The 23,534-nt window shown below is 33.3% G+C and overlaps 14 protein-coding genes across 14 annotated transcripts, besides 23 other annotated features; 8 read left to right on the top strand and 6 right to left on the bottom strand.

Moving 5' to 3' along the window:
- Positions 1–22: 22 nt before the first annotated feature.
- Positions 23–1,454, bottom strand: TA04405 (uncharacterized protein; the record flags this gene model as incomplete). Its single annotated transcript, XM_950005.1, has 7 exons — positions 23–175; positions 285–372; positions 456–678; positions 939–1,011; positions 1,093–1,163; positions 1,262–1,364; positions 1,404–1,454. The coding sequence occupies 7 exons, from the start codon at positions 1,452–1,454 to the stop codon at positions 23–25; spliced, it is 762 nt and encodes a 253-aa protein (XP_955098.1).
- Positions 1,311–1,364: a sequence feature (1 probable transmembrane helix predicted for TA04405 by TMHMM2.0 at aa 13-35).
- Positions 1,404–1,418: a sequence feature (1 probable transmembrane helix predicted for TA04405 by TMHMM2.0 at aa 13-35).
- Positions 1,455–1,537: 83 nt separating the features above from the next.
- TA04410 (uncharacterized protein) lies at positions 1,538–3,094 on the bottom strand (the record flags this gene model as incomplete). Its single annotated transcript, XM_950006.1, has 1 exon — positions 1,538–3,094. The coding sequence occupies one exon, from the start codon at positions 3,092–3,094 to the stop codon at positions 1,538–1,540; it is 1,557 nt and encodes a 518-aa protein (XP_955099.1).
- A 248-nt stretch (positions 3,095–3,342) lies between these two features.
- Positions 3,343–4,247, top strand: TA04415 (uncharacterized protein; the record flags this gene model as incomplete). Its single annotated transcript, XM_950007.1, has 4 exons — positions 3,343–3,373; positions 3,490–3,652; positions 3,765–3,925; positions 4,051–4,247. The coding sequence occupies 4 exons, from the start codon at positions 3,343–3,345 to the stop codon at positions 4,245–4,247; spliced, it is 552 nt and encodes a 183-aa protein (XP_955100.1).
- Positions 4,248–4,437: 190 nt separating this feature from the next.
- Positions 4,438–7,215, bottom strand: TA04430 (leucyl-tRNA synthetase, putative; the record flags this gene model as incomplete). The annotated part of the gene is made up of 1 exon (XM_950008.1): positions 4,438–7,215. The coding sequence occupies one exon, from the start codon at positions 7,213–7,215 to the stop codon at positions 4,438–4,440; it is 2,778 nt and encodes a 925-aa protein (XP_955101.1).
- Positions 7,153–7,215: a sequence feature (Signal peptide predicted for TA04430 by SignalP 2.0 HMM (Signal peptide probability 0.781, signal anchor probability 0.013) with cleavage site probability 0.664 between residues 21 and 22).
- A 353-nt stretch (positions 7,216–7,568) lies between these two features.
- Positions 7,569–9,206, top strand: TA04435 (uncharacterized protein; the record flags this gene model as incomplete). Its single annotated transcript, XM_950009.1, has 5 exons — positions 7,569–7,642; positions 7,760–7,907; positions 8,016–8,268; positions 8,444–8,707; positions 8,833–9,206. 5 exons carry the CDS (start codon positions 7,569–7,571, stop codon positions 9,204–9,206), a joined length of 1,113 nt encoding a protein of 370 aa, XP_955102.1.
- A 293-nt stretch (positions 9,207–9,499) lies between these two features.
- TA04440 (U6 snRNA-associated Sm-like protein, putative) lies at positions 9,500–9,910 on the top strand (the record flags this gene model as incomplete). Its single annotated transcript, XM_950010.1, has 2 exons — positions 9,500–9,551; positions 9,621–9,910. 2 exons carry the CDS (start codon positions 9,500–9,502, stop codon positions 9,908–9,910), a joined length of 342 nt encoding a protein of 113 aa, XP_955103.1.
- Positions 9,518–9,551: a sequence feature (2 probable transmembrane helices predicted for TA04440 by TMHMM2.0 at aa 7-29 and 74-96).
- Positions 9,621–9,655: a sequence feature (2 probable transmembrane helices predicted for TA04440 by TMHMM2.0 at aa 7-29 and 74-96).
- Positions 9,788–9,856: a sequence feature (2 probable transmembrane helices predicted for TA04440 by TMHMM2.0 at aa 7-29 and 74-96).
- A 66-nt stretch (positions 9,911–9,976) lies between the features above and the next one.
- On the bottom strand, positions 9,977–10,950 carry TA04445 (uncharacterized protein; the record flags this gene model as incomplete). Its single annotated transcript, XM_950011.1, has 3 exons — positions 9,977–10,176; positions 10,204–10,486; positions 10,615–10,950. 3 exons carry the CDS (start codon positions 10,948–10,950, stop codon positions 9,977–9,979), a joined length of 819 nt encoding a protein of 272 aa, XP_955104.1.
- A 471-nt stretch (positions 10,951–11,421) lies between these two features.
- Positions 11,422–11,499: a sequence feature (Signal peptide predicted for TA04450 by SignalP 2.0 HMM (Signal peptide probability 0.785, signal anchor probability 0.190) with cleavage site probability 0.384 between residues 26 and 27).
- On the top strand, positions 11,422–13,325 carry TA04450 (protein disulfide isomerase, putative; the record flags this gene model as incomplete). Its single annotated transcript, XM_950012.1, has 4 exons — positions 11,422–11,618; positions 11,716–11,914; positions 12,018–12,753; positions 12,841–13,325. 4 exons carry the CDS (start codon positions 11,422–11,424, stop codon positions 13,323–13,325), a joined length of 1,617 nt encoding a protein of 538 aa, XP_955105.1.
- Positions 11,440–11,499: a sequence feature (1 probable transmembrane helix predicted for TA04450 by TMHMM2.0 at aa 7-26).
- Positions 13,326–13,651: 326 nt separating the features above from the next.
- TA04455 (dehydrodolichyl diphosphate synthase, putative) lies at positions 13,652–14,477 on the top strand (the record flags this gene model as incomplete). The annotated part of the gene is made up of 4 exons (XM_950013.1): positions 13,652–13,786; positions 13,850–13,992; positions 14,105–14,221; positions 14,255–14,477. 4 exons carry the CDS (start codon positions 13,652–13,654, stop codon positions 14,475–14,477), a joined length of 618 nt encoding a protein of 205 aa, XP_955106.1.
- Positions 14,478–14,947: 470 nt separating this feature from the next.
- On the top strand, positions 14,948–16,017 carry TA04460 (Tpr-related protein family member, putative; the record flags this gene model as incomplete). The annotated part of the gene is made up of 2 exons (XM_950014.1): positions 14,948–15,354; positions 15,411–16,017. The coding sequence occupies 2 exons, from the start codon at positions 14,948–14,950 to the stop codon at positions 16,015–16,017; spliced, it is 1,014 nt and encodes a 337-aa protein (XP_955107.1).
- Positions 15,011–15,079: a sequence feature (4 probable transmembrane helices predicted for TA04460 by TMHMM2.0 at aa 22-44, 187-209, 224-246 and 291-313).
- Positions 15,562–15,630: a sequence feature (4 probable transmembrane helices predicted for TA04460 by TMHMM2.0 at aa 22-44, 187-209, 224-246 and 291-313).
- Positions 15,673–15,741: a sequence feature (4 probable transmembrane helices predicted for TA04460 by TMHMM2.0 at aa 22-44, 187-209, 224-246 and 291-313).
- Positions 15,874–15,942: a sequence feature (4 probable transmembrane helices predicted for TA04460 by TMHMM2.0 at aa 22-44, 187-209, 224-246 and 291-313).
- A 160-nt stretch (positions 16,018–16,177) lies between the features above and the next one.
- TA04465 (Tpr-related protein family member, putative) lies at positions 16,178–17,752 on the top strand (the record flags this gene model as incomplete). Its single annotated transcript, XM_950015.1, has 1 exon — positions 16,178–17,752. One exon carries the CDS (start codon positions 16,178–16,180, stop codon positions 17,750–17,752), a length of 1,575 nt encoding a protein of 524 aa, XP_955108.1.
- Positions 16,253–16,321: a sequence feature (11 probable transmembrane helices predicted for TA04465 by TMHMM2.0 at aa 26-48, 77-99, 143-165, 177-199, 204-226, 239-261, 297-319, 332-350, 379-401, 421-443 and 448-470).
- Positions 16,406–16,474: a sequence feature (11 probable transmembrane helices predicted for TA04465 by TMHMM2.0 at aa 26-48, 77-99, 143-165, 177-199, 204-226, 239-261, 297-319, 332-350, 379-401, 421-443 and 448-470).
- Positions 16,604–16,672: a sequence feature (11 probable transmembrane helices predicted for TA04465 by TMHMM2.0 at aa 26-48, 77-99, 143-165, 177-199, 204-226, 239-261, 297-319, 332-350, 379-401, 421-443 and 448-470).
- Positions 16,706–16,774: a sequence feature (11 probable transmembrane helices predicted for TA04465 by TMHMM2.0 at aa 26-48, 77-99, 143-165, 177-199, 204-226, 239-261, 297-319, 332-350, 379-401, 421-443 and 448-470).
- Positions 16,787–16,855: a sequence feature (11 probable transmembrane helices predicted for TA04465 by TMHMM2.0 at aa 26-48, 77-99, 143-165, 177-199, 204-226, 239-261, 297-319, 332-350, 379-401, 421-443 and 448-470).
- Positions 16,892–16,960: a sequence feature (11 probable transmembrane helices predicted for TA04465 by TMHMM2.0 at aa 26-48, 77-99, 143-165, 177-199, 204-226, 239-261, 297-319, 332-350, 379-401, 421-443 and 448-470).
- Positions 17,066–17,134: a sequence feature (11 probable transmembrane helices predicted for TA04465 by TMHMM2.0 at aa 26-48, 77-99, 143-165, 177-199, 204-226, 239-261, 297-319, 332-350, 379-401, 421-443 and 448-470).
- Positions 17,171–17,227: a sequence feature (11 probable transmembrane helices predicted for TA04465 by TMHMM2.0 at aa 26-48, 77-99, 143-165, 177-199, 204-226, 239-261, 297-319, 332-350, 379-401, 421-443 and 448-470).
- Positions 17,312–17,380: a sequence feature (11 probable transmembrane helices predicted for TA04465 by TMHMM2.0 at aa 26-48, 77-99, 143-165, 177-199, 204-226, 239-261, 297-319, 332-350, 379-401, 421-443 and 448-470).
- Positions 17,438–17,506: a sequence feature (11 probable transmembrane helices predicted for TA04465 by TMHMM2.0 at aa 26-48, 77-99, 143-165, 177-199, 204-226, 239-261, 297-319, 332-350, 379-401, 421-443 and 448-470).
- Positions 17,519–17,587: a sequence feature (11 probable transmembrane helices predicted for TA04465 by TMHMM2.0 at aa 26-48, 77-99, 143-165, 177-199, 204-226, 239-261, 297-319, 332-350, 379-401, 421-443 and 448-470).
- Positions 17,753–17,821: 69 nt separating the features above from the next.
- Positions 17,822–19,222, bottom strand: TA04470 (uncharacterized protein; the record flags this gene model as incomplete). The annotated part of the gene is made up of 1 exon (XM_950016.1): positions 17,822–19,222. One exon carries the CDS (start codon positions 19,220–19,222, stop codon positions 17,822–17,824), a length of 1,401 nt encoding a protein of 466 aa, XP_955109.1.
- Positions 19,223–20,170: 948 nt separating this feature from the next.
- On the bottom strand, positions 20,171–20,982 carry TA04475 (uncharacterized protein; the record flags this gene model as incomplete). Its single annotated transcript, XM_950017.1, has 5 exons — positions 20,171–20,330; positions 20,372–20,464; positions 20,496–20,542; positions 20,710–20,804; positions 20,880–20,982. 5 exons carry the CDS (start codon positions 20,980–20,982, stop codon positions 20,171–20,173), a joined length of 498 nt encoding a protein of 165 aa, XP_955110.1.
- Positions 20,983–21,134: 152 nt separating this feature from the next.
- TA04485 (DNA primase large subunit, putative) lies at positions 21,135–23,417 on the top strand (the record flags this gene model as incomplete). The annotated part of the gene is made up of 15 exons (XM_950018.1): positions 21,135–21,291; positions 21,380–21,469; positions 21,505–21,673; positions 21,710–21,863; positions 21,915–22,049; positions 22,076–22,133; positions 22,165–22,222; positions 22,306–22,489; positions 22,530–22,582; positions 22,638–22,693; positions 22,725–22,764; positions 22,852–22,945; positions 23,012–23,102; positions 23,174–23,269; positions 23,320–23,417. 15 exons carry the CDS (start codon positions 21,135–21,137, stop codon positions 23,415–23,417), a joined length of 1,533 nt encoding a protein of 510 aa, XP_955111.1.
- Between the last annotated feature and the right edge of the window lie 117 nt (positions 23,418–23,534).

The following is a 23,534-nucleotide window of genomic DNA, read 5'->3' on the forward strand; positions in this document are numbered from 1 at the left end:
TAACTCATAAATACTATAGTAGTTAATGTTGAGGAGTGTAAGTATGGAAAACTTTGGCGTTTGATAAGATTTGAGGGTTTTCTGAGAAGTTTGAAGGGCTTTTATCTCGTTTCCTAGCTAAAATTGAATAATTTATTCCATATCCGAATATTCCATATTTACTGATTTCCAGTTTCTTACTCACAATTTCACTATACATGTTTTATATATTCCTAATTAGTGAATTAAATATGTGTACAAGCGTGAATTATTACACACTTTAATAATATTTAAGGGTATATAACTGGGTAGATAGAGGACATTGGATCACGATTTTCATAGTAACCATATTTCCAGGGAACATTATCATTTGGATATATTTCCAACAACTCCCTAATAAATCATTACAAATCAATTTAAATTAGACAACTACTGGTATATATATAACTATCATTAAGAGTAAAGTAAATGTATACATCAACTTTCTGATTGGGTAGTAATAAATCTTCCCTCGTTCAATTGACAGGAACTTGGCTGATGGTTTCATGACCCGGTCAATTTCACTGATTAGAGCTTCTGGGTCTTCCACTGAGCACAGCGAGTGGGTGCTCACAACCGTGTTGAAGCTGGAGTCCTCAAATGGGATCTTCTTCACGTCGTCGCATAATATCACCACTGGATATTCTGGCCTTTCTTTCTCTATAATATACTATGTATATCCCCTAATATTATAGTAAATAAGTATTATAGCCACAAAACAATGGTATAGCTATAATAAACTAAATGTATATATAATTAATGTAAATGTGTAAAACTAGTCCCTCTGAGAGGATAGCAGGAATCACCTGCTCCGATTCAGGTACCTATTTTTTTAACCATTTCCAGACACATGTTTGGAGATTTATCGATACAAGTAAGTGAATCAATGTTGCGATAGAAGGGCAAATTATTTAAAGTACCAGAACAAACATCCAGTACGTGACCCCTGGCTTTTTTTAACAGTATCTTCTTCGCCTTCAATATGCCATATTTCTAAAATTAGTATTATCGGTCTGTTGTAGCTAAAATAACTGGAATTAAGTATAATTAAGGGTAAAATGGAATAGAAGATACTTCGAAAGCGCTATCGAATGAGGAATCATATGTTGATGCTAAATTATCAAAAATTGATATTCTATGTTTTTCTAAAAACTTATCAGAACACTTAATTTTATTAAATAATTAATGCTTGGATGAGTTATTTCATAATTAGATAAATTTTAGGTAAAGAAGGTAGAGGAACCGGTTGGAGGATCAATGTGTAGGAATGGAGGCCGATTTTTTTTGACAGTAGTGTAAGTATAATAAAAAAGGAATCCATTTGTCACGGTTAAAAGTATTCCAATCTAATAAAAAATTGGCATAAATAATTAAATGGAAATTACGTTATAAATCGTAGTTTTTTTTAATTTGCTGGTTCCAAATATTTTCAGCATTTATTATAGAATAATATATATAATACAATAAATTATACAATACATATGGTACTAGGTATAAGGTGTAGTATAGTGTTAAAAGATTACATATGGTAAGAGTTTGAAAACTTAATTTTCTTTATTCGGTCCATTTTGCTCTTGAATTCCGGATTATTGGTGTATTTCACCATAATATTATCATTTTCGTCAACATCGACCTCAGCTGTGTCATCCATACCATTATTTACACCATTTGTTGTATCATTAGCGGTATCAGTAGTATGTGTATTGTTATTGATGTGATTTTGAAAAATTGAGAGAAACTGATCTGATGAAGAATTTGGGGATGTGTTCAAATACTGTAAGTAAAACTGTAAAGTTACTTGAACGAGTAAGTTTATTATTAATAACAGAACTTCTATTAATCCTTTATATCTTTCTCGTACCTCCACACTGTTATTCGTAAGCGTCAGTCTAATCTCAGAAATTAAATTTACCAAAATATTTTGAAATCTAGATATGAAATTTCCATCAGTTACCAAACTATTATTACCATGAATCATATTATTTTGTAAATTGGTTTGGGTATTTGGTAGTGATAATCTTAATTCTAAGGCTTCTAGTAATTCATTTAGCATTTGATTTATATTATTACATTGTAAGTTATTGTATCTTGTGTTACTTCTTGGTGAAGAATACACTATCAAAGAGTTAATAATTTGATTCATTAAAAAATTGATTTTATCCAATTCTTGAATCATTACACTTTCTATTCTATCATCATAATTGTTTACAGTATTAGGATCACTATAAGTGTTTGGTTCGGTACTGGGCATATTGTTGCCGTTTGATGGTATATTAGTGAAATTAAAAGTATTTGCCGTATTATTAGTATTGGCATTTGGTGTATTATTAGTTTGATTGAAACTATTATTGGGGTTAGGTGTATTAGTATATGTGTGGCTTCCAGTATTTACAGGGCCTAAGTTGGAAATAAACGAGTTAACGGCAGTTGTAATAACCCGTGAAACTAATGTTCCCAAATTATTAAATCCAGCATTTCCACCGGCACCAGCAGTGCTAGAATTGGTAGTATCAGGGTTAGCAGTATCATTGTCAGGTACAGTAACAGTGGTGTATATTGGACTCATATATATACCCATTGGTATACCGTAAACCATCCTGCTCGTATTAGTAGTACCGTAATAACTATAATTTGGCCCGTTGTTACTAGTATTTGTATAATTGTTACTATTGTTCTGATCATTATTATTATTTGTAGCATTGTTGCTGTCATTTTGACTGTAATTTTCCCCATTGTCACTATTATTTTGAGTATTGTTTTCCATGTTATTGGTATTATTTTCTATGCCATTTGTATTACTTTCCATGTTATTAGCATTATTTTCTGTATTATTATTATTTGCATTTGGGGGGTTGTTACAAACAACGTGTATGGTATTATCGGTGGTAATATTGTAGGAATCAAGGGTGTAATCATCCTTGAGGAGCTGACCCCTGTAGATCAACCTTAGGGAGTTTGCTGGAGACCCATTGTAAAGCTCAATAAAAGCCTTGATACGCCTTACCGAGGTTGAAGTGTCCATGGAGCAAGTGAAAGTGGTTTCATCCATTGATCTAAAAGTTATATTTACCATCATTTTTATACACAGTTTCAAATTTTTTACTAAATATTAATTTTAATCATGAAATCAATTTAAAAAATAAAATTAGTTAAAATACAAAAATATATTAAAATAGAAATGTTAATAAAATAATCTAATATTATGAGCGTAAATACCCACAAATATTAAAAACAGTTTATATCCAACAATTAATTTAATAAAAAATATAATAAATAATGTATAAATATTTTTTTGTTAATTGATCTGGCTAGATCTTTAAAAAAATGGGTTCACAGTTTTTAGATTCACAAATTGGTACCAACTTACACATTTCTAACTTTACTTTAATTTCCTTACCCAAATTTATCCATTTATTTAATAAATATTAATTAATTTATAATATGATGATTAATTTATTATATTATGATTAGATGGGACCGTAACTCCTAGTTCTCAGTTGGATTTAACTCAATCTCAGAGTTATTTTAATACTCAAACTACTCCGAAGGATGAGGAGGAGCAAGCCATTGAAGTTGGTCATTATAGTACCAATAGAAAAACCAAAGATTGGTTAATTGCAAGACTACTTTGCAGGTACTGCTTTGTTTCCTTGAGATTCTTGACAACCCCTTTATCTACTCCCTCTGAAACACATATTTACACAAATTATATAGCTATTATAGTTAACTGAGTAGAAAATATTTAGATGGTGGTATGTATTTCCTGATTGGCCTCCTCCAGATTTTGACTACAATACCGAGTTGGAAAAGAGGAAGTTCCGCCTTTATACAGTGGAGGAGTTTGAAAATGTGGAAAATGTCGACTCTAATGGTTACTCTAAAGTTTATCAAGTTACTGCCTTTCCAGGTACTCTTTACTACTTATATATACCTACAATATTTGAGATATTCATGCACTAGAAACTAATTTTTCTAATTTTACCAAACTTTTGTACCCTAGTATGGTATACAATTTAGTATAAAATTCTGTAGGAGTGTTTAGAGATTATAACGGAGTGGCACATGATTTGAGACCTTTAGAGGGTAAACCCTGTTACAACAATTACTGCAAGTTCAGTGAGCAGAAGCTGTATGAGCTCATTGAACAGGGCATTAGGAAACAGCTGGAAATACTGTCGCACTCCAAATACGACGAAAAATCAACCATTCGCTTTCTTAACGAGGTATAAAGTTAATTCACTAGCAATAGTGTTAACTAATGATACAGGAATTAGAAGTTATTTTAGAGGCAAAAAATAAAAATGAAACTTGAGCGCCATTAACCCCTCAATTGTTATTTTAATGATTTTTGCAAAAATTTTACATAATGTTGTAAATATAAGTGTTTAGTTCTTTCTGTTAATTAGCATATAAATAAAACTACATATTAACAATTTTTGGCCATTTTTCCAAAGTTATGCTCTTGAATTTTTTGCTCACTTCGTTGTAGAGTTCGTTGTCTGGTTCTCCACTGCTGAGTCTGTGTTTAGTGTACCACAGGTGCTCAGATAAATGAGGCGCAAATGGGCTTAGTATAATTAGAAACGTCTCGACAACCCTGGGACTTAGTTTCTTTTCCTCATCCCAAAGCTTCATTAGGGTAAAAAACTTGAAAAACTCAGAGACCTTGTTCAACTTAAAATTCTCCATATTATAAGTCATTGTGTTTATAAATTCATTCAACTTAGGGATTACAGTAGGGTCAATTGTATTGTTTGAGGTGGATTCAATAGAATTTTGTTTGAAAAAGTTTGTAACAAATGCGTTGATTGATTTGAGTAATTTGTAGGGGCCTTGGATTGATTGAATTGACCAGATTCTGTCCTTGTCCACAGGGCCTTGGAATAACAAGTGAAGTCTCAGGGAGTCAGCACCAAAACGCTTTATGATTTCTTCAGGACTAGCCACGTTTCCTCGAGATTTCGACATCTTACAAGAGCGCGTTTTGACTTGTATTGACTTATCTGACTTCAATACGTACTTACTTTTATACTTCATCACCAAGTCTTGAGGAACTTCAAAATTTTGAGGAGCCGAGTTATTTTGTGGGTCTTGTAATGGAGTATTATAGTTTATAATATGATCTTTTATATCAGACGACAAGTTGTTAATGGTATTGTGAGGTATGAAATATCTAACACTTTTAATTATGCCGTGGATTAGGACCTTCCGAAAAGGCTCGGAAACTGGTGAAACCCCAATGTCGAAGAGGAATTTGTTCCAGAATCGGCTATAAAGAAGGTGAGAAACTGCATGCTCAATCCCGCCAACGTATAAATCTACTGGTAACCAGTAGGAAGCTAATGATTTATTGAACAATTGGTGTTGGTTGTTTGGGTCTGTAAATCTTAAAAAATGCCAACTACTACCAGCCCACTGAGGCATTGTCTCAACTACTGACGGAGATAATTTAACAGGAAGGGGTTTCAACTCTTTTTTAGAGGTATCCACTGGTATTGGTTCTCCCCAGCCTCGATTCCTACTAAATACCCAATCTTTCATATTATAATTTATGTACTCCTTGTAATCCTTATTTGCATCTGTAATTGAGTTAACATTTGCGTCTGTGGGTATATCCTCATTGGATTTCTTATCTGTATCTAAAGAATAGATTGGGATTGAATTAATTGGTTGATTAGTGTTGATGGAAGAGTTGGTGATGAAAAGTGGTACTGGTTTTAAGTTGTGTGGGTTCATAAAAAACAACCCACTAAATACTTTCCTCCTATTTCTCTCATCTAAAAGCTGTAAATTTGACTTCCTCAAAGTCTCTTCTAGCAGTTCTTTAACTAGTTCAACTCTGTCTGCGCTGCAATAACTAAATATATCCTCCTGCAGTGCTGACATTTCTAGAGTGGTTATCTCATCTAACTTTTTTATATCGTCTACAAACGCTATGCATTCGTGTTTTGATCCAGCAAATTTATTGTCCAAATCTTCTGTTGTTTTATTTACACTATTTACCATTGCGATATTGTTATCCACTATGTTATCTTTGTCAAATGAGTTAGTACTGGTGTTATCGGTATCAGTTTTTATAAATAATTTGAAGGGTATAATAAAACCTTTTTGGGGGTTAATCCAAGTTCTTTGAAGGTGTATTAATCGATCTGGGAAGTCAACATTCTTGAGGTCATCGTATAGCCTCTGAGCATATTCCGTAATTCTCAGTTTCCACATTGATTTTAACTTTTTGTACACGTCAAAACCGCCTCGAACTGATTTTCCGTCAACCACCTCCTCGTTAGAGAGCTCACTGCCCAGCTCTGAGCAGTAGTTTACATAGTCCGTATCGACGTATGCTAGGTTTTTAAGGTACATTTGCTGGAAAATCCACTGAGTCCACTTATAGTATGAAACGTCTGAGGTGACCAGTTCTCTAGAATAGTCGAATGAGTATCCCATGGCCTTTAGTTGTTGACGGAAGTTATTGACATTCTGTTCAACGGCTTCTTCTGGCGTCAAATTATGCTTTTTAGAGTATAGCTGTGTTGGTATCCCAAAGCTATCATAGCCCATAGGGTTAAGCACGTTGAACCCCTTTAACCTTTTATAACGCGCTATCACGTCCACCACTGTATAACCTAGCAAATGGCCAACATGTAACCCTTTGCCTGATACATACGGGATCATACTAAGTATATAGTACTTCTTATCCTTGTCCATAGCAGTATGAACATCAGTACTGGAGGTATCTACACTTTTATACAAATCACGCTGATCAATTTTATCAACATTTGCATCATTTACATTATATGGAGTAGTTGGTAAACAGGCATCATAAGATGCTGTATCATCTGGATTATATGGTACATTGTTACTTAATTTGGGTTGAATTGGTTTATACAAATCATTGGATTCCCAATACTTTTGCCAAATATTCTCGTAAACTCCAAAATCATATGGTACTTCCGAATCCACATCATTACTCCTCAATAATTTACCAAACTTATTAAAATTCTTTAACTGATGGAATTGAGGGCTAAAATTGACAAATTGATTGAATTTAGGGTTAAAACTGTTGGAATTCGAAAAGATAAAGAAATGTGTAAAATTGAAGAAAATTCTCCTTTTCGATCTAAAGCTAAGGGGAACACAATCTAGACTAGGGAGTGAAATGTAAACAATGACAATGATATTAAGAATCCCAAAAAACATTTATGGAATCCAACTTCACAACCTCACAACACATCAGCACATTATACACAAACATACACATTTTAACTAAATTTTATTATTTTAAACAATTTTGAATTCTTTTATTAATTTTAATATTTGATTGTTTTATATTTTAAATTAAATTTAAGTATTTTAAGACAATGAATTAAATTTTAAAATTTTTAATAATTTCTGAATTTTTGAGAAGCTGCTAGAAAATTCAACAAACAAATTTTTTTACCTTTTTTTAACGAAGCTAATTTTTTATTTAATATTTTAATGGGATTATATATAATATTTTAATGTTTTGTTTAATATTTTATTTAATTCTTTGATTATTCTGAAATAGTGAAATGAGTTTTTTTAACGAACCTTATGATGTTCAGCTCATTCTAGGACTAACTCTCGTCGGAGTTCCAGATTCATGGTAACACAAACATTTATTTAGTAAATAAAAATGAAATAACCACTGATAATATAGTAGTTTGATCAACTATAACTATTTATATATTAAGTAGTTGATTCTAGATAATGATTGATATAGGGATGATGAAAAGTTGGCTGGGTATATGAAAAGTTACAGCTACGCTTTTGGGTCAAATGAAGTCTCAATAATGTCAGTTTTTATAGAAAATGCAGGTAAATCGGAACGTAAAGCACACATCACTTGCAATAATCTCTACTCGAAACAAGTAATCCATTAGTCTATTTTAGGCTCAAATATACTCTGATTTAGCCTCAACTGTTATGTATTGAATTGTTATTTGAGGCTTGATCAAAAGGTTAAATTATGTTTGTAGAAATTACTGAAGATAAGATTGATTCCGGTGATCTGCGGTGAAGAGAGTAAATTTTGCCAAATAATTACTGTTAGGCCCTACTGTTTTTGGATGTCGTTTAACCCTGATTCTTACCCGGTGCCTTACATGCTTCCCAAGTACGGATCACAGGACCTCTCCTATGAACTCGTCGAGGCGAAGATGTTATTACACAAAAACAACATTCATCCGTCAATTGTTACTTGCCTTATGGAACTCAATTTATTGCCTAAAGGTACGGAATTGAGTCCAGGGGATTTGTGCTACCCAGTTTTGTGGTCCTATTTATCTATTTATTCCCGGCCTGAGCCACTCTTAACATTTATTTACTATTATTTTATTTAAATTTAGTATACTATTAGTGGTAAGTAAGGTTGTCGGTAGATATCGTTAATAATTGATTAATATAGATGGAGGGTATTGGAGTGCGTCAGAGGCGATAGTAATTTGGTTAGGTTTAAAAGAGGAAAATCCGACATTGTACAACTTTTTGGAGGAGATGTTGTCGAAGATAAAGATGACGGCATCTACCTTTGAGCCCTACCCGTACGAAGTCGACGACGAACTAGTCTACGCCCCAAGATGGGAACAACTCTTAATACAATACAACAACGATTTCCTCTGGCCTTGGGAAGATATTAATACATACAATAAATTACACATTAAACCAAAAGGTAATTGTATCTCGAGTTTTATTTATTTATTGATACTATAGTTACATAGTTAGTAGTAAGGATATTTAAATATTCGTATGTATAATCTAATGGAGAGCTAGTGAGAAGAAAGAACAAGAAGATAGGTTGTATAAGGTATGAAAGTAGTAGGAAGCGTTGGGTAGTTGACTTGTCATTAGAGGGTCGAAGACTTCAGAAATGCTTCCACGAGTCGTACTACGGGCTTGTCGGGGGTTTAGCAGAGGCACTCAAGTGGCGTTTGGAGTACCTAAGGAACAGAAACAAGGAACCAACAGCGGAGTCTGAACTTAAAAGTATCTCCGACGTGTTGGACAAAGTCTTTCAAATCGACGTCGACAACAGCCAAAAAATGCTCCTCATTGAGGTCTTAAAGAGGCCAGTCGAGGGCTTCGAACAGGTCTGTCCAAGGGAACAAATCGAGCAACTCATAGCAGAAAAAATACAAAGGAAAGATAACTCATATAATTTTTTAAATTGAAAATACACTTAGTACACAGATTTCAAATATTAGGTATATAACAATATTATGAGTTATTAAGCAATAAGGATGTATTTATAGTATATAAATAAGAATATTTGTGGAGAAAAATGAAAAATGAAAAAATTAAAATAAATTAAATAATAGAAGAACACTATTTTAATTATTGTGTTAACATTTTTAATAACAATAGTCATTTACATTATTTTATTTTCATTTTACATAAGTTAATTAACCACTCAATGTGCCATATTATATACTATAATGGCCCCTATTCTGGAGCAATTTATTGAATGTACCTCCATATCACTATTTTACACATTTTTTACTCAATTCCTAATATTTGTTTAAATTTAATAAATACCATATTAAAAATATAATAAAAATAATGAAATTCCTGTAATTAGTGTTTAGGTAGTGTATTTGTTATATCCGTTGATGGTAGGGTGTTTGTCGGTGTACTGAAGGGGTTTGACCAACTGACGAATCTGGTACTGTACAACTGTTTGGAGCGAGTTTATCACCCCGACGCGCCAGTAGAGGAATTGGAGCTTGGAATCTACCTTTTACGCGGCGATAACATGTACCGTATATATATTACTTTATTTATTCAAATTATAAATTTTTTAAATTTAGTGTACTGGTTGGAGAAGTCGATGTTGACGTTGATAGAAGCATGTCTGGCATTGAAGCGTTGCCCATAAAACCAGTAATATACTAATTTTTTACACAAATACTCTACTAGCTATTTTAAACCCGAGTTGTCGAGATTAATAGGAGCGTATTGGTAATTTATTGAAGAAGCAGTTGACCACATATTTGGTGCCTGAAGTTGGAGTTGTTCCAGCATGGATCAACCTCTCGTCCATCTCGCCTGAATCCGTGACATTTCTCCACAAAACACCGCTGTTTGCAATGGGACTTAACCCTATTCCAATCTCAGGAAACACAGTTTCGCCTCCTTCAACATCTATTCATTCATTATTAATAGTGATACTATATGTAACTCTGTAACATGGAGAAAGTTGCTTTTGAGATAAATAAATGATACTATTGAGGTAGAGTAAAAGAGTGTGTGATCTAAACGAGCCGTCGTGGTGTTCCTTGAAATAGTCACCAGGCGTATACTTAACCATCACAAGTTTTTCAAGGTACTTGACGTCAATTCCAGCCACCAGTGCGACACGCTCCTCAACTTTACTTATCACCTCATCCTCATAATGCTCAAAAATTATACTCTTACTCTTACGAGTTCTACTGACCAACGTTTTATATTCTTCCTAAACATTGGTTATAATTTCCTCTAAAGGTGTAACTAGTTGTGTAAGTTGATATACTAGTCAAAAGAGATAACTGGCAATAATTTTATAGTATTTATCTGTTTAAGGTGAAATAAGTGAAATGATACGGGAAGAGAATGTGTAGAACCGATAGAAGTTTGTGAGTTTACCCAACGATTATTGTCGAAATTAATTAAATAATTGACCCAATCTTCGTTTAAAATGTTCAGAATGATGGAAATTTGAGGGTCAAAAAGTATATAAAATTTACTCAAAACCACCTCCTCACCCTCGTCATTGTTGATTATTAGGCTACTTTCTTTATAGTATCTAATTATTAACTTATCTTCACAGTTTTGAACAACGTTTCTTATATTTTTAAAAGATTTTAAGGTACAAATTTTCTCTAAATTATCACCTAGCTCATCGTTTTTATCAAGTTGAACATCTATCACTTTATTCATTTAGTACATAATTAATGTGTAGTATAATTATTAAAATAAACCATGAAATTTTGTAGAAAATTAAGAAAGCTGAGTAAAAAGTATAAAATAAATAATAAATAATGAAAACTAAATAATAAATAGTTTAAAATAATTAGACAAATTAGGTGCCAATGAAGTTTTTGATGAAAAATCTTAAAATTAATAAACTACACAATAGGTTAGTGTTGTGTAGTGGAAAATAAATCAAATGTGTGCCAATAATGACTAGTGTACCATGGAATAAGATTCTTTCAACCCCCATATTAACACTAATAATAACATCCTCCAGGCTATTATTTATTTACTACGAGAATATTTTCAGCTTACATTTTCCAGATTATACAGAATTGATGATAATATTATTATATGATAAATTTTTTTCAAAAAACCCATAAACATTGCAATTAATATAAACACAATTTAAAATAACCTAGATTTATAAAACTTAAAATGGGGAAGTTCAGGGATATAATTCATATTTTCATTTGTTTATTAATTTTGTTCAATTCTGGATCCTTTTTGTACGGATCGAATCCGTTTTGTGAAGCCAAAAGTGAAGCAGATGAAGTTAAAGTCCTGACTGATGATACCTTCGATAAATTCCTGGCCGAAAATAAGTTGGTTATGGTCAAATTCTACGCTGACTGGTATGTTTTACAGTCCTTCTTGGATACTGGGCCTTATATATAGTTAAATTATATGTTTGTGAGTGTAGTAATACAAGTTAACTGGTATGACTTTTAGGTGTGTACATTGTAAGAATTTGGCTCCGGAATATTCAAAGGCAGCTAAGATGCTTAAAGATGAGAACTCGGATGTCGTCTTTGCGAAGGTCAGGAACGAAGAGGGCGTGAATCTCATGGAACGCTTCAATGTCAGAGGCTTTCCAACACTCTATTTCTTTAAAAGCGGAACAGAAATTGAATATCCAGGCTCAAGAGATGTTAGTTTCAAATTAATAATATAAATACTATTAGTGATTTAAAAACAAACCATAATTATATTTATATATAAATAAATAATATAAAGTGTATAATTAATTATAGGCGAGTGGGTTAGTGTCGTGGGTTAAGGAGTTGTCGACACCCGGAGTCAAGTTTGTGGAAGACGCTTCAGAGTTGCCATTGGACAAAGTTTTTGTTGTCTCATATTCAGACTACACTTTGTCAGATCTTGACTCAGGATCAGTCTCACCACTCTTCCTCAAATTCGTTAAGGAATCTGATAAGTATCGCTCATACTTTGGTTTCTACAACCTGCCACACAGCCGCAAGGACAAAAGTGTCTGGAACAAGTGGCGTTCAACTGAAGAGTGGTCAAAGTGGAAAGAGTTTTCCCAAAAACATAGTGATTTGAAGGAACTAACAGAAGCCTTGAGTAGGCAAGAAGAAGAGTATAAGAAAAGAGAACCTAAAGAAGAATTTGTAGTACATCAGCCCTCAGAAGGTTATACATTATTTGAAGGAAGCACCGAAGAAGAACTTGAGAAGTTTCTCTCCAGGGAAACCTTACCACTATTTGCAGAAATTGACCAGGAAAACTACATGAGGTTCATAACCTCTGGCATGGATTTGGTCTGGTTCTGCGGAACAAAGTCAGACTACGACAAATATAAGGACGTTTTCACAAAGGTGGCAAGAGTACTCCGTCACAAAAGCACCTTCGTCTGGGTTGATTCAGAGAAGTTTGGAACAATAAAGGAGGTGTTTTTACTCACCCAACTGCCCGCAGTTGCATACCAGACACCCACAGGCCGTTATTTATTACAACCAAATGCTGAAGGTATATTATTGGAAAATAGTTATTATTTATGACAAAACATAGTTAATTTAGTTAAAATAAATAAAAATAAAAATAAATAATTTGTAGAATCAGTGAAAGGAACAAAGTCGTATAATTTTGAGACGTTCGACTCACTGCTCGAATTCTACCACGATGTGAAGGTAGGATTGGTGCCAAAATCAGTAAGAAGTGAGGAAGAACCAAAGGATAACGATGGGCCAGTTAAAGTTGTAGTTGGAAACACACTAGAGAAGTTGTTTGACTTAAAGAAGAACGTACTTTTGATGATCCACGCACCGCATTGCCAACACTGCAAGAACTTCTTGCCAGTGTACCAAGAGTTCGCAACAGTGAACAAGGACAACGACTCTCTGATCGTTGCCACCTTCAACGGCGATGCAAACGAGTCGAGCATGGAGGAGGTCAACTGGGACTCCTTCCCGACTCTACTCTATTTCAAGGCAGGCGAGCGAGTCCCGGTAAAGTTCGCAGGAGAACGCACAGCCGAAGGCCTAAGAGAGTTTGTTACGCAAAACGGCGGATTCGTCGAAGATATCCACACTGAACTATAACCTGTAAAATTCCTCAATATATTTCATACATTCATTATACAAATAAATTTGAATAGAATCATAAATTTTATATTCATCAATACAATATTATTAGGTTAGGAGGATAATAATTTTGAGTAATTGGTAGAAGGTGTGGAATCTCAATTCTTGATATAGGGTAATTTCTCAAGATATCGCAAAAATTAACAAATATCGAATACATTAATAAATAAGTAAATTATAGTGTAAATTATTGGAAAATGTGAAATTAAATTGTGCAAGATTTAAAGGATGAAACTTACCGGGTAACTAATGGTTTACACATACGATGTAGATTCCAGGAGTACATGATATTCGTTATGAAGCCGATGCTTAAGGTGGACCACATGGCCCTGATAATGGATGGGAACAGAAGGTACGCAAAGAATCTCAACTTGCAACAATCCCAGGGACATCTAAACGGCTTCAATAAACTCCTAGAAGTACAAACACTCAAATATACACATAGTTTATTTATATATAGTTTGATTAATAATTTGTTCTAGATACTGGAGTTTAGTAGCCTGGTTGGATTGAAGGTGATAACGATATTTGCCTTCTCTCTGTTAAACTTTAGCAGGACTCGGAAGGAAATCTCAGACCTACTCAATCTTTTTGTTGACCCTTCAGGCCCTAAATCTCAACTTGAGTATTTATTATTTCATTATAACTAAATAGATATTTTCATTAGTCAACTGCTAATATTATATTTTTGGTATTTTTATCTTTTTCAATGTTAGATGTCTCAAATAGCTTGTTAGGGAATTGTGTGAAAGAATAGGATGTCGAATAAGGTTTTGTGGTGATTTCTCATTTTTAGGCCAAGATATAAAACAGATTTTAAACGATGTTCAGTCGAAAACTAATCATTACAACAAGTAAAACTCTATTTAAGCATCTAATTAACACAGGATGACGTTAAACTTGTGTGCCTCATACGGCGGTAGAAATGAAATTATCAACGCTCTAAACAAAATTAACCCAAAAAATGATACTAATTCCAGTGATTTTAAGAGTCTAAAAGAGCAATATTATAGAAATTTATACACTGGTGATTTCACACCTCCAAATCTACTCATTAGAACTTCCGGTGAATCAAGATTATCTGATTTTCTCATCTACCAAGTACCTTAACAGTTTACTCACTTTTATCAGCTATTTATTAATATTTCAGTGTAAATTTAATAGTATAAAATTGTGTAGTGTTCTGAATATACTTGTTTTTATTTTGTGAAGGAGATGTGGCCTGAGTTGAGTTTCAACAGGTTAATTTGCATATTAATACACTATTCTGTTTTCCAACCAATTTTAAATTGTGTAAACTCGTTCACTAAGTTCATAGATTGGAACAACTAATCTAATAGTTTATTGTTTATTTACGGTTTGTTTGACCTTGAATTTACTTAGTATATTGAAAATGTAATAGTGTATAGGTTGTGATAGACATTAGCTTTTGTTATGGATATTCTGATTTTATGTATTATTACTGTTATGTATTATAATGGACCAGTTATTACCTAAAGGATTATAGTTCAGTGCTAGCCCTTAAAGACAACTCACCTGAGGAATAGCTCAGTTACTATCACTATCACTAAATCGCAACAATGACTACTTCTGCTGCTGATCCTAATCCTACTAAGAATTATAAGCCAGATGATGATGACAAAGCTCTACAGATTGTGGCTTACATGTTTGCTGGTCTAGCTATGATGCTTAATATTAGGCTTTCATACAGTGCTGCACCATTTGCCTTGTTAAGGTTTAAGTTACCTGAGAATCTTTTCAGTGTATTTGTTAGAAGAATTGCTAGTGCGCTAGAGCTTTGGTGTCTGCCTAGCATTGCCGTTGGTAATATTGTGGATATGGCCATGAAACTCTGTACAACAGAAAAGGCCACCTACGACAACAGCTTCCCTGCTAAGCTCAAAGACAACACTGATGAAGAAAAGCTCATCCATACCAAATGGATCAAGTTCAACTGCATCATTGTTCCTTCCATCCTGAATATGTGGTGTGACTTCATAACCTACTACGTCCTGACGGTCAAGCTGAAGCAACCAATTTCAGCTCCGGCGGCAGCAGCAGCAGCGGTCGTCTAACCGCTAGTACCAAATACAATAGTCTCAAAGATTCTGATGACAATGGTCGTCATGCCCGACAACTCTGGCATATACTCCCTTCCGATCAGTATGATCCTAACGATAAACCTCACCCAGAAATAGTTTCTCCTGCACTTATGGTTATTGTTGGTATGGGTCTAGTTTATGCTATTTATCCTGGTATTGCACCTGGTATGATTGTACCATTCTATCTCATTGATAAAATCGAGATGGTACTCCTCATTGCTACAATATTTCCTCCGGTCATTGTTTCCACACTAATCAGAGTCCCTGCTACTCAGCCGTATTCACCTAAATCCGCAAACCAATACGAAACACCAGGACGTACAACAAAACCATTTGGAGGGTGGAGGCACTATCACCTGACTGACGCAGCCCAAGACACCACTCGTGCTGATACCTATAATACGTTCTGGCATTTCATTGATGTCATGATTATCCTTAAGATATCTCTTGCAGCAATATTTATTTATTCTTTGCATTATAGAGTGACCAAATTGAATGTGGTAGTTAATTGGGATTATTTGGTTTTCTTCTCAATGTTTTTATTATGATATAGTTTAATGTTTGTTCTGATGGATACTGTTATTTTAAGTAATATTTCTGTAATATAGTAATAACATCTAGGAGTAACATCTAGAAGTACGTTAAAGGCCACTCTTACTACAGTAGTCTTGTACAATCTAGATCACTGCTGTTAGTTGTTTCTAAACAATGCCGAATTGTCCTGTATGTGATAAGCATGCCGGTAAGAATGCTGGTGATGATCCTGGTATGGGTGATGGCTGTTGGTTACTCATGTCTGCTTATATTCTTGCCGGTTTAGCTATGATGCTTAATATTCGACTTTCATATAGTTCTGCTCCATATGCACTTATTAGATTCAAGTTACCTGAGAATCTATTTAGTGTCTTTGTCAGAAGAATGGCCAGTTCTCTGGAACTTTGGTGTCTACCAGGTTTCATACTTACTGACGCAATAGACCTATGTCTTAAAGGATACTGGCACTATTATGACTACAATCAACACTATAATCTCAAAAGCGACGGCGGCCCCGACTACGGCAATCCCAAACACGCTGGTAATCTACACATATCCAGCGGCAGCGACCTCAAACCTGCCAGAGAACATAAGTTCCACTGGATCATAATTCCTTCCATTATTGCTCAGTGGTTAAACTTTGCCACATATGTCATTTTATTGATTGTATATCGTGGTGGTGGTGAGGAAGGTTATTTAACTCGTTTCTATTGGATTATCGCAATATCCGGTTTTGTTTTTGGTATCAGTAATCCAATGGTTTATGCTGTGGACTTTAATTATATTCCTATCTATATTGCTGGTGAAAACTGTTTTCCAGCACTAACCTCATTCATACATTATTTGGCAACTTTGGCTTTTGGTAATAGAAGGAAATGGAACTCTGACTACCTACTTGTCTACATTGATATTTGGGTTGCCATCATAATATCCTTTGTAGCAGCTGCTGTCTGGACAGTAGGATACGGAATCTTCAAAGATACTACAAAAGCTGGTGGTGGTACTGCTCCCTATGGTCACATATTTACATTTGGTTTTGGTAGTACTAATGCCCAGCCATCTTTGGCCGCTCCATTACTGATTGTCCTAGTTGGTATGGGTCTAGTTTATGCTATTTATCCTGGTATTGCACCTGGTATGATTGTACCATTCTATCTCATTGATAAAATCGAGATGGTACTCCTCATTGCTACCATATTTCCACCATTGATTGTTGCTGTACTAAGGAAAACTAGTACTGCATTTGGTGATCCTCGGTCACCAGCATGTGGATGGGATGGTGATAACTTTGGTCAAGGCACTGGTGCATTCTGGCAAGTCTTTGATCTCGTGGTTCCTCTTATGATCATTCTAGCCTATATATTCATTTATTCTATTCACTATAGAGATTCCAATTTATCTCGTTCCATTGTTAATCAACCTAAGATGTCCACCGCACTCACTATCATATTTTATATGTGTCATGAGATCTCACTAGCTGTAGGATTTGCTGGTATGATAGGTAATGGAGCTGAATATACAGTGATAGCTCAGCTAGTAGGCGCATTCTTGATGGTCTTCCTTGCTCTTTATTCAGAGGGTTACATTATAAAATATAAGAGCCACGACCACGCACACTGGCCCACAACGGGCATGACTGTGTGGAACGCATTGTGTTACTGGTGTGAAAGGTCAAGTAAAATAACAAATAAATTTTTTAAACAATTAAGATTCGCAGTATTTTTCAATAAATTATTCAATAGATGTTGATATTGGGGTAAAAAATATTCCACTACTAATCTATGATAAATTATACAAGTAAATGGATTGTAAAATAAATTAAAGATGAGGACGAATGTTGTCTGAGGCTGATGTGAGAACCCACTTACCGTCAGTCTGAGTAAACAGAGCATACCCATCGTGGAAACAAATGCGAAACTCATTAAATTCAGTGTGATAGGTTAAACAGTAAGGGAAAGGAGCGCCCTGCTTGTGACTCCAAATCTTTTTCCCCTCAATTTCAACCAACCCACAATTTACTCCTTGGTTTATTAAATAATTGAAAGAATTCATGAAAATGACTTGTAAGTAATAATCCTGGTCAGATAATACTTGTTTGGTGTCAGAGGAGTATAACGTGATGTTGGGAATAGTAAGTGATTTTGTCACCAAAGTCATGTCGTTTCTTTCACTAAATAAGTGAATTTGATCCTTACACTTGATTTGAACTTCATCCTTCAGATAGTCACATAGCACATAATCGGGTAAGGGATCACCTTCTTTGTGAGTATAAAGGGCGTTATTGTGATATTTACACATACAACAAGGCACTCCAGGCTTCATTCTATACAATCTGCAATTACTACAAGTCTTAGATACAATATAATCATCTGAACCCATTAATGACATGTTCTGATCAGTGTCCGCATTTCCACTGTCAACACAATCAGGGAAGTTGGCAGAGGTGATTTCAACTGAGTTGTCGGAAATGGTGTAGAGAGAACTAGTCCTAAGAGGATCGATTCCAGAGGATTTTCCAAGAGTTTTTGAGGTTTCACGGGTGTTTCCAGATTTCGTAACTAACTTGTAAAGTTTTAATGGGTTTGTGTCAATAAAAATATTCTTTCTAACTCCATTTGAGAATAACAGTGTCATAAAATTATTTTTATTCGTGAAAAATATACATCTAGGGTGACCATTTAATTTATCATCAACGTAACGCCAGTACAGTCTTCCATCATACTCCACCATGTGCAAATCTTTTTTTAAAATTATGCTGTACAAATTATCGTCAATTTCGGCTTTTATGTCAGAATCAAGCATTAATTTGAAATCAGGTTTTTCCTCCTTAGCGCCAGGTTGCTCGGTATTGAGAGTGTAAAGCCTAAACTTGTGAATGTTTGGCTTGATTAATTTATGCCTTTCCGGTAGATCTTCAAACGAGAAATTAAGACTAGATTGTGGATCATAGTTCCCTGTTGAAACTTGGGAAACATAAGTGTTTGGATCTTTAAATACCTGATAAAACCCATCCCCTTTGATTTCGCTGAAGAGGAAGCCCCTCTTGGCCTTAAAATCCTTAAAGGAGGGGGAGCAATAAGTAGTATACTCGTTCGTTGACATTATGTTAGACACATTGAGGCTAACTGGACGGCATCTGGATGAAGTGTTGATTGGTGGAACCATAGTTGACAAATATTTGTTAGTAGATTCGTTTACTGAGAACGATACTCCGGACATTTTTATTTTAGATAGTTTACTTATAGTTTATTTAAAGCTAGTTTACAAAAAATAATAATAAGATTCTTATGTGGCTGGTAAAAAATGATCCAACATAGATCTACTTACCAAGAAGCATCATAATTAATAAATTATAAAGGATTAATCAGTTTAGAAAAATAGTTAAGCTTTATTTTTAAAAAAATACAAAAGAATCAGTGTAGATCTTGATCTTACGACTTTATTTTTACCATACATTACTATGTGTATAGCACACCAAGGAATCCTGAGCTAACAAGATTCCAACAAAATAATATGTTATTAACACACTTTAACACTTACGGTTGTTATGTTTATAATTTATTAATATTTTTACAAAAAATTAATTAATAGTTGGTTTGTCCATCAGACAACAGGGCTTGAATTCTTCCGGTGGTTCATGAACAAAGTTGGGACCTGTATCACACATTAATGCTTCTTACTGGAAAACTAGCTAAATTAATAGTTTAAATTATTGCCTAGGTTAATTGTTATAGAAGCTCCCATATAGAGTGAAATTGCTGGGTGATAATACCCATCATATACGTCAATATTCAATTTATCATATCTGAGCCAAAATTAAGTATTAATATGGTTAAATAAGTAAATAATTGCATAAACTGGGTTAAAATGTAATAAAAGAGTACAATTGTCCGTTAATTGAGAATTGTGTAAAAGAATTGGGATTCGTTCTGGATGGTGGTATATTCTTAGGATCACATAATACTCCATCTATAAATACAATTTATAGTTAACTATTATAATAAGGAGTTATATAGATAATTAGGATTAAATTAGAGTATTTTGTACCTCTGAGAAATTCGTATAGTTTTAAATCACCTCTGGGATCATGGAAATCAGTGGTCGGAATCTCCAAACTCAAATAGCACCCAATCACATCTCCAACGCCTGAATTCAATTATGCAATATTTATAAGTTTAAATAGTCTAAAAAGTTACTGAATGAGATGGCGTAGGGGAACTTTTTTGAATTGTAATAAGCCTGCCCATCAATGTCAGAAATTGAAAATCCATAACTGTTGATTCCAACTGGTGTGTCGTATCTCTGATATCTACAGGCATATCCCACTCTAAATCAATAATACATAAAGTTATACAAGTGAAATAGTACCTAACATGTCCTTTAATGTGATGTTTAAAGGAATTATCGTGACCGACAAATTTAAGATTTTTATAATCTTGATTTATTTTAACTTCGTAATACCTGAAATTATGGTAAAATAGTGCAAAAATACCATTTCCCAGAACAAGCACAATGTGTACAAAAGACAGAAGACCAGCCCTAATACCATAATTAAACAATGTAAGCAAATAAGTTTAGAAGGAATTTTCAAAAAATAAAAATTTTAAAAATTAACAACAAATAATAAATTTTACATCAATAAATAAAATCGGTGATAATAGATAAAATTATATATATAAATAAAATAATGTTAAATAGAAGAATACTTTGTAACCAGTAGCGGAAAGCCGATCGAGAGTTAATTTAATATTTTTATCTTTGAATTTATAAGATAGTTTAGGGACAACATCGTCATCGATTCCTAAACAAATAGTTGTAGAATTGTGTTAAATTATGTAAAATCAGTATAAAAATATCTGAAATGAGGAGAAATTACCATTTTTTTTAAGTTTTTGTTCGGCAATCCCATTATTGTAACTTTTTTTTATCTTGGAAGGCGGCGTTAAATTAGAAGTATCAGTTTCGCATTCGACTTTCATTATATATTATATACTGTTACCACAATTTTTACACAATATCCAATTTTTTACACAATAACAAAAATTATTAAAGTAGTTATGTATTTTAATATAATAATTTCTTTTTTGTGAAATAATTAATTATTTGGCGTTGTCTTTAAAGAGTGGTGGAGATGAGTATAATATTCGAGAATAACAACGAGAATGAGATTTATCTCAATTGTTTTTATAAGGGTTATAAGCATGTTTTAACCTTTTATAATAAGCCGCCGCTTTCAGGCGAAATCGATTTGAGAAGCTTCCAAGAAATCGCCGCAAAACGTTTAGCACGTACTTCTTCTACACATTTTCCATATATTCGATCATTTTACTTATTTAGTCAGTCTATAAACATCTACCAATTCTGTATGTTTTTTAGTATTACAGTATATTGATATGAGAAGTGAATTGAAGATAAAATCGCATAAATCGAAAGAATTCGAGCCTTTGAAATATGATCAAAAAACAAGTAAATTAGAGATTTTATGCTAATTTAATTATTAGTGGAGAGGATGAATGAGATTGAAGATAAAATCCTAGAATTTGATCTGATGTTGCCCAAAGTTTTATACAGTAAAGAGGAATTAAACGAATTTATACATATCGCACAAAGAGATGTTATATCACATTTTATACTAAGAATGGCGTACATTTTACACATAATATATACCAAGTTATATTAGTACTAACGTGAATTATATAGATTCAGCCGTGATAAGGATAAAACGGACTGGTTTATAAAGAATGAGTGCAAATTGTTTGACATAAGGCTCGAGCGACTGAGATCAGTAAAGGTCCAGGAAGTTGACGGTGTTGATAAATTGGAATCATTTCTACATAATCAAGGAATAAAATATCCTACCGTATACTCTTAACTATATAAAATAAAGTTATATATCTATATTGAGATATAGGTGAAAAATCCAGCTATCACCAAGGGACGCCATATGACTAAGGAATTGATAGATTTTACTGACCTTATAAGGTTTAGATCTGATTTCAATTCTATAGATAAACTTTATCAAGTAATACATACAATTATTACTCTAGTGTTTATTTTATAATTTTTGAATAGGTGCCATTTTATCCAGATGCAAATCAATTAGTGAGAATGAGATTGGTGTCGATTAAGAGTACTTTTAAGACAAATCAATAATTCGTTAGATTCTGTTGCATACGTACCACCAAACAGTTTATTCATTGTTATATCAACCAAGTTCAGGTAATAATTATAGCAATTTTTTACAACACTTAGTTGGTTATATATACTTATGACCAATAATAATTCTGAACTATTTGATTTAGAAATGAGTTACAACAATCGATGAAATATTTGAATGAAAATCAATCGATGTTGGATTCAATAATATTAAATGACGAACGACTGTGTGATTTTATGAAAGTGTTACCAGAATCCTATCTCGCCAACGACTACTCCAAAATTACTTTTACAGACGATACAAGACTAACACTATCAAACATTAATCAGGTATTTTATACTTAATTGAACCCCCTTTAACTATTTTAAGGTGTACAAGTTTACATTTCCGCCGTGCATGAGAAGAATGTTTTCACACCTACTGTAAGTTTTGTTATTAATTATTTCCACTAAATTGGCCTTAATTTAATACATATAGTAAGAATCACCATTTAAAGCATGAAGGAAGACAGCAGTTATGGCTTTTTCTTAAGGTAATCAGAGATAATTGATAATAAATGTCTAGGGTTGTGGATTAACTATGGAAGAATCACTACAATTAAATCGTACTTTGTGGAACGATTCAAACAATTTTGATAAAGAGTTTCTTTATTTACTTATCATTCACCTATATTTACACTTATTTCTTTCAGGCATGCATATAATATAAGACATTTATATGGCAAAGAAGGAAAAAGAACTAGTTATCCACCTTATTCTTGCACAAGAATGATTAAAAATTCTCCTGTACATATTCTACATAGATATCATAACAACTAAATTTTCTTTAAATTAACATTTAATTGTTTATAGCCAAATGTTGCTGGAACTGCACATGGTTGCCCATTTAAAGAACTGGATCCGAAATCATTATATCAATTATTACAAGAATTCGGTCTTAACTGTATGAGTTTACTAGTATTTAGTTAATTTACGCAGTTTTAAAGTTTTGTTGGAGAAATAATTCTTGTTTAGCAACTCAAATAGAACCGATAATTGATTTAAAATCCTCATATCAATTTCAATTAGCTTGTGTTGAATATTTTAACCAAACAACTCCCAACTCATGTGGTAACTAAAATCATTACCAACTTTATATTTAATATTAACTTTTTTAATAGCCGATGGGATCGGAACCAGCCCGAACACGTTTTTTCATTCAAGTTTCAAAGCTAAGTTTCTGAAGAATAAGTCTCAAGATTATGAACAATCACAATAATATATTATTTATTATATAAGTGTATACTATAATATAAAGTTTGATATTTGTGAAGATCGATATAATGATTTTAATTGATATTACTGTAATATAGTAGGACTAGTTAAGGGTGCTAGA

This window comes from Theileria annulata, chromosome 3 (assembly GCF_000003225.4).
Source record: "Theileria annulata chromosome 3, complete sequence, *** SEQUENCING IN PROGRESS ***".
Taxonomy (NCBI): Eukaryota; Apicomplexa; class Aconoidasida; order Piroplasmida; family Theileriidae; genus Theileria; species Theileria annulata.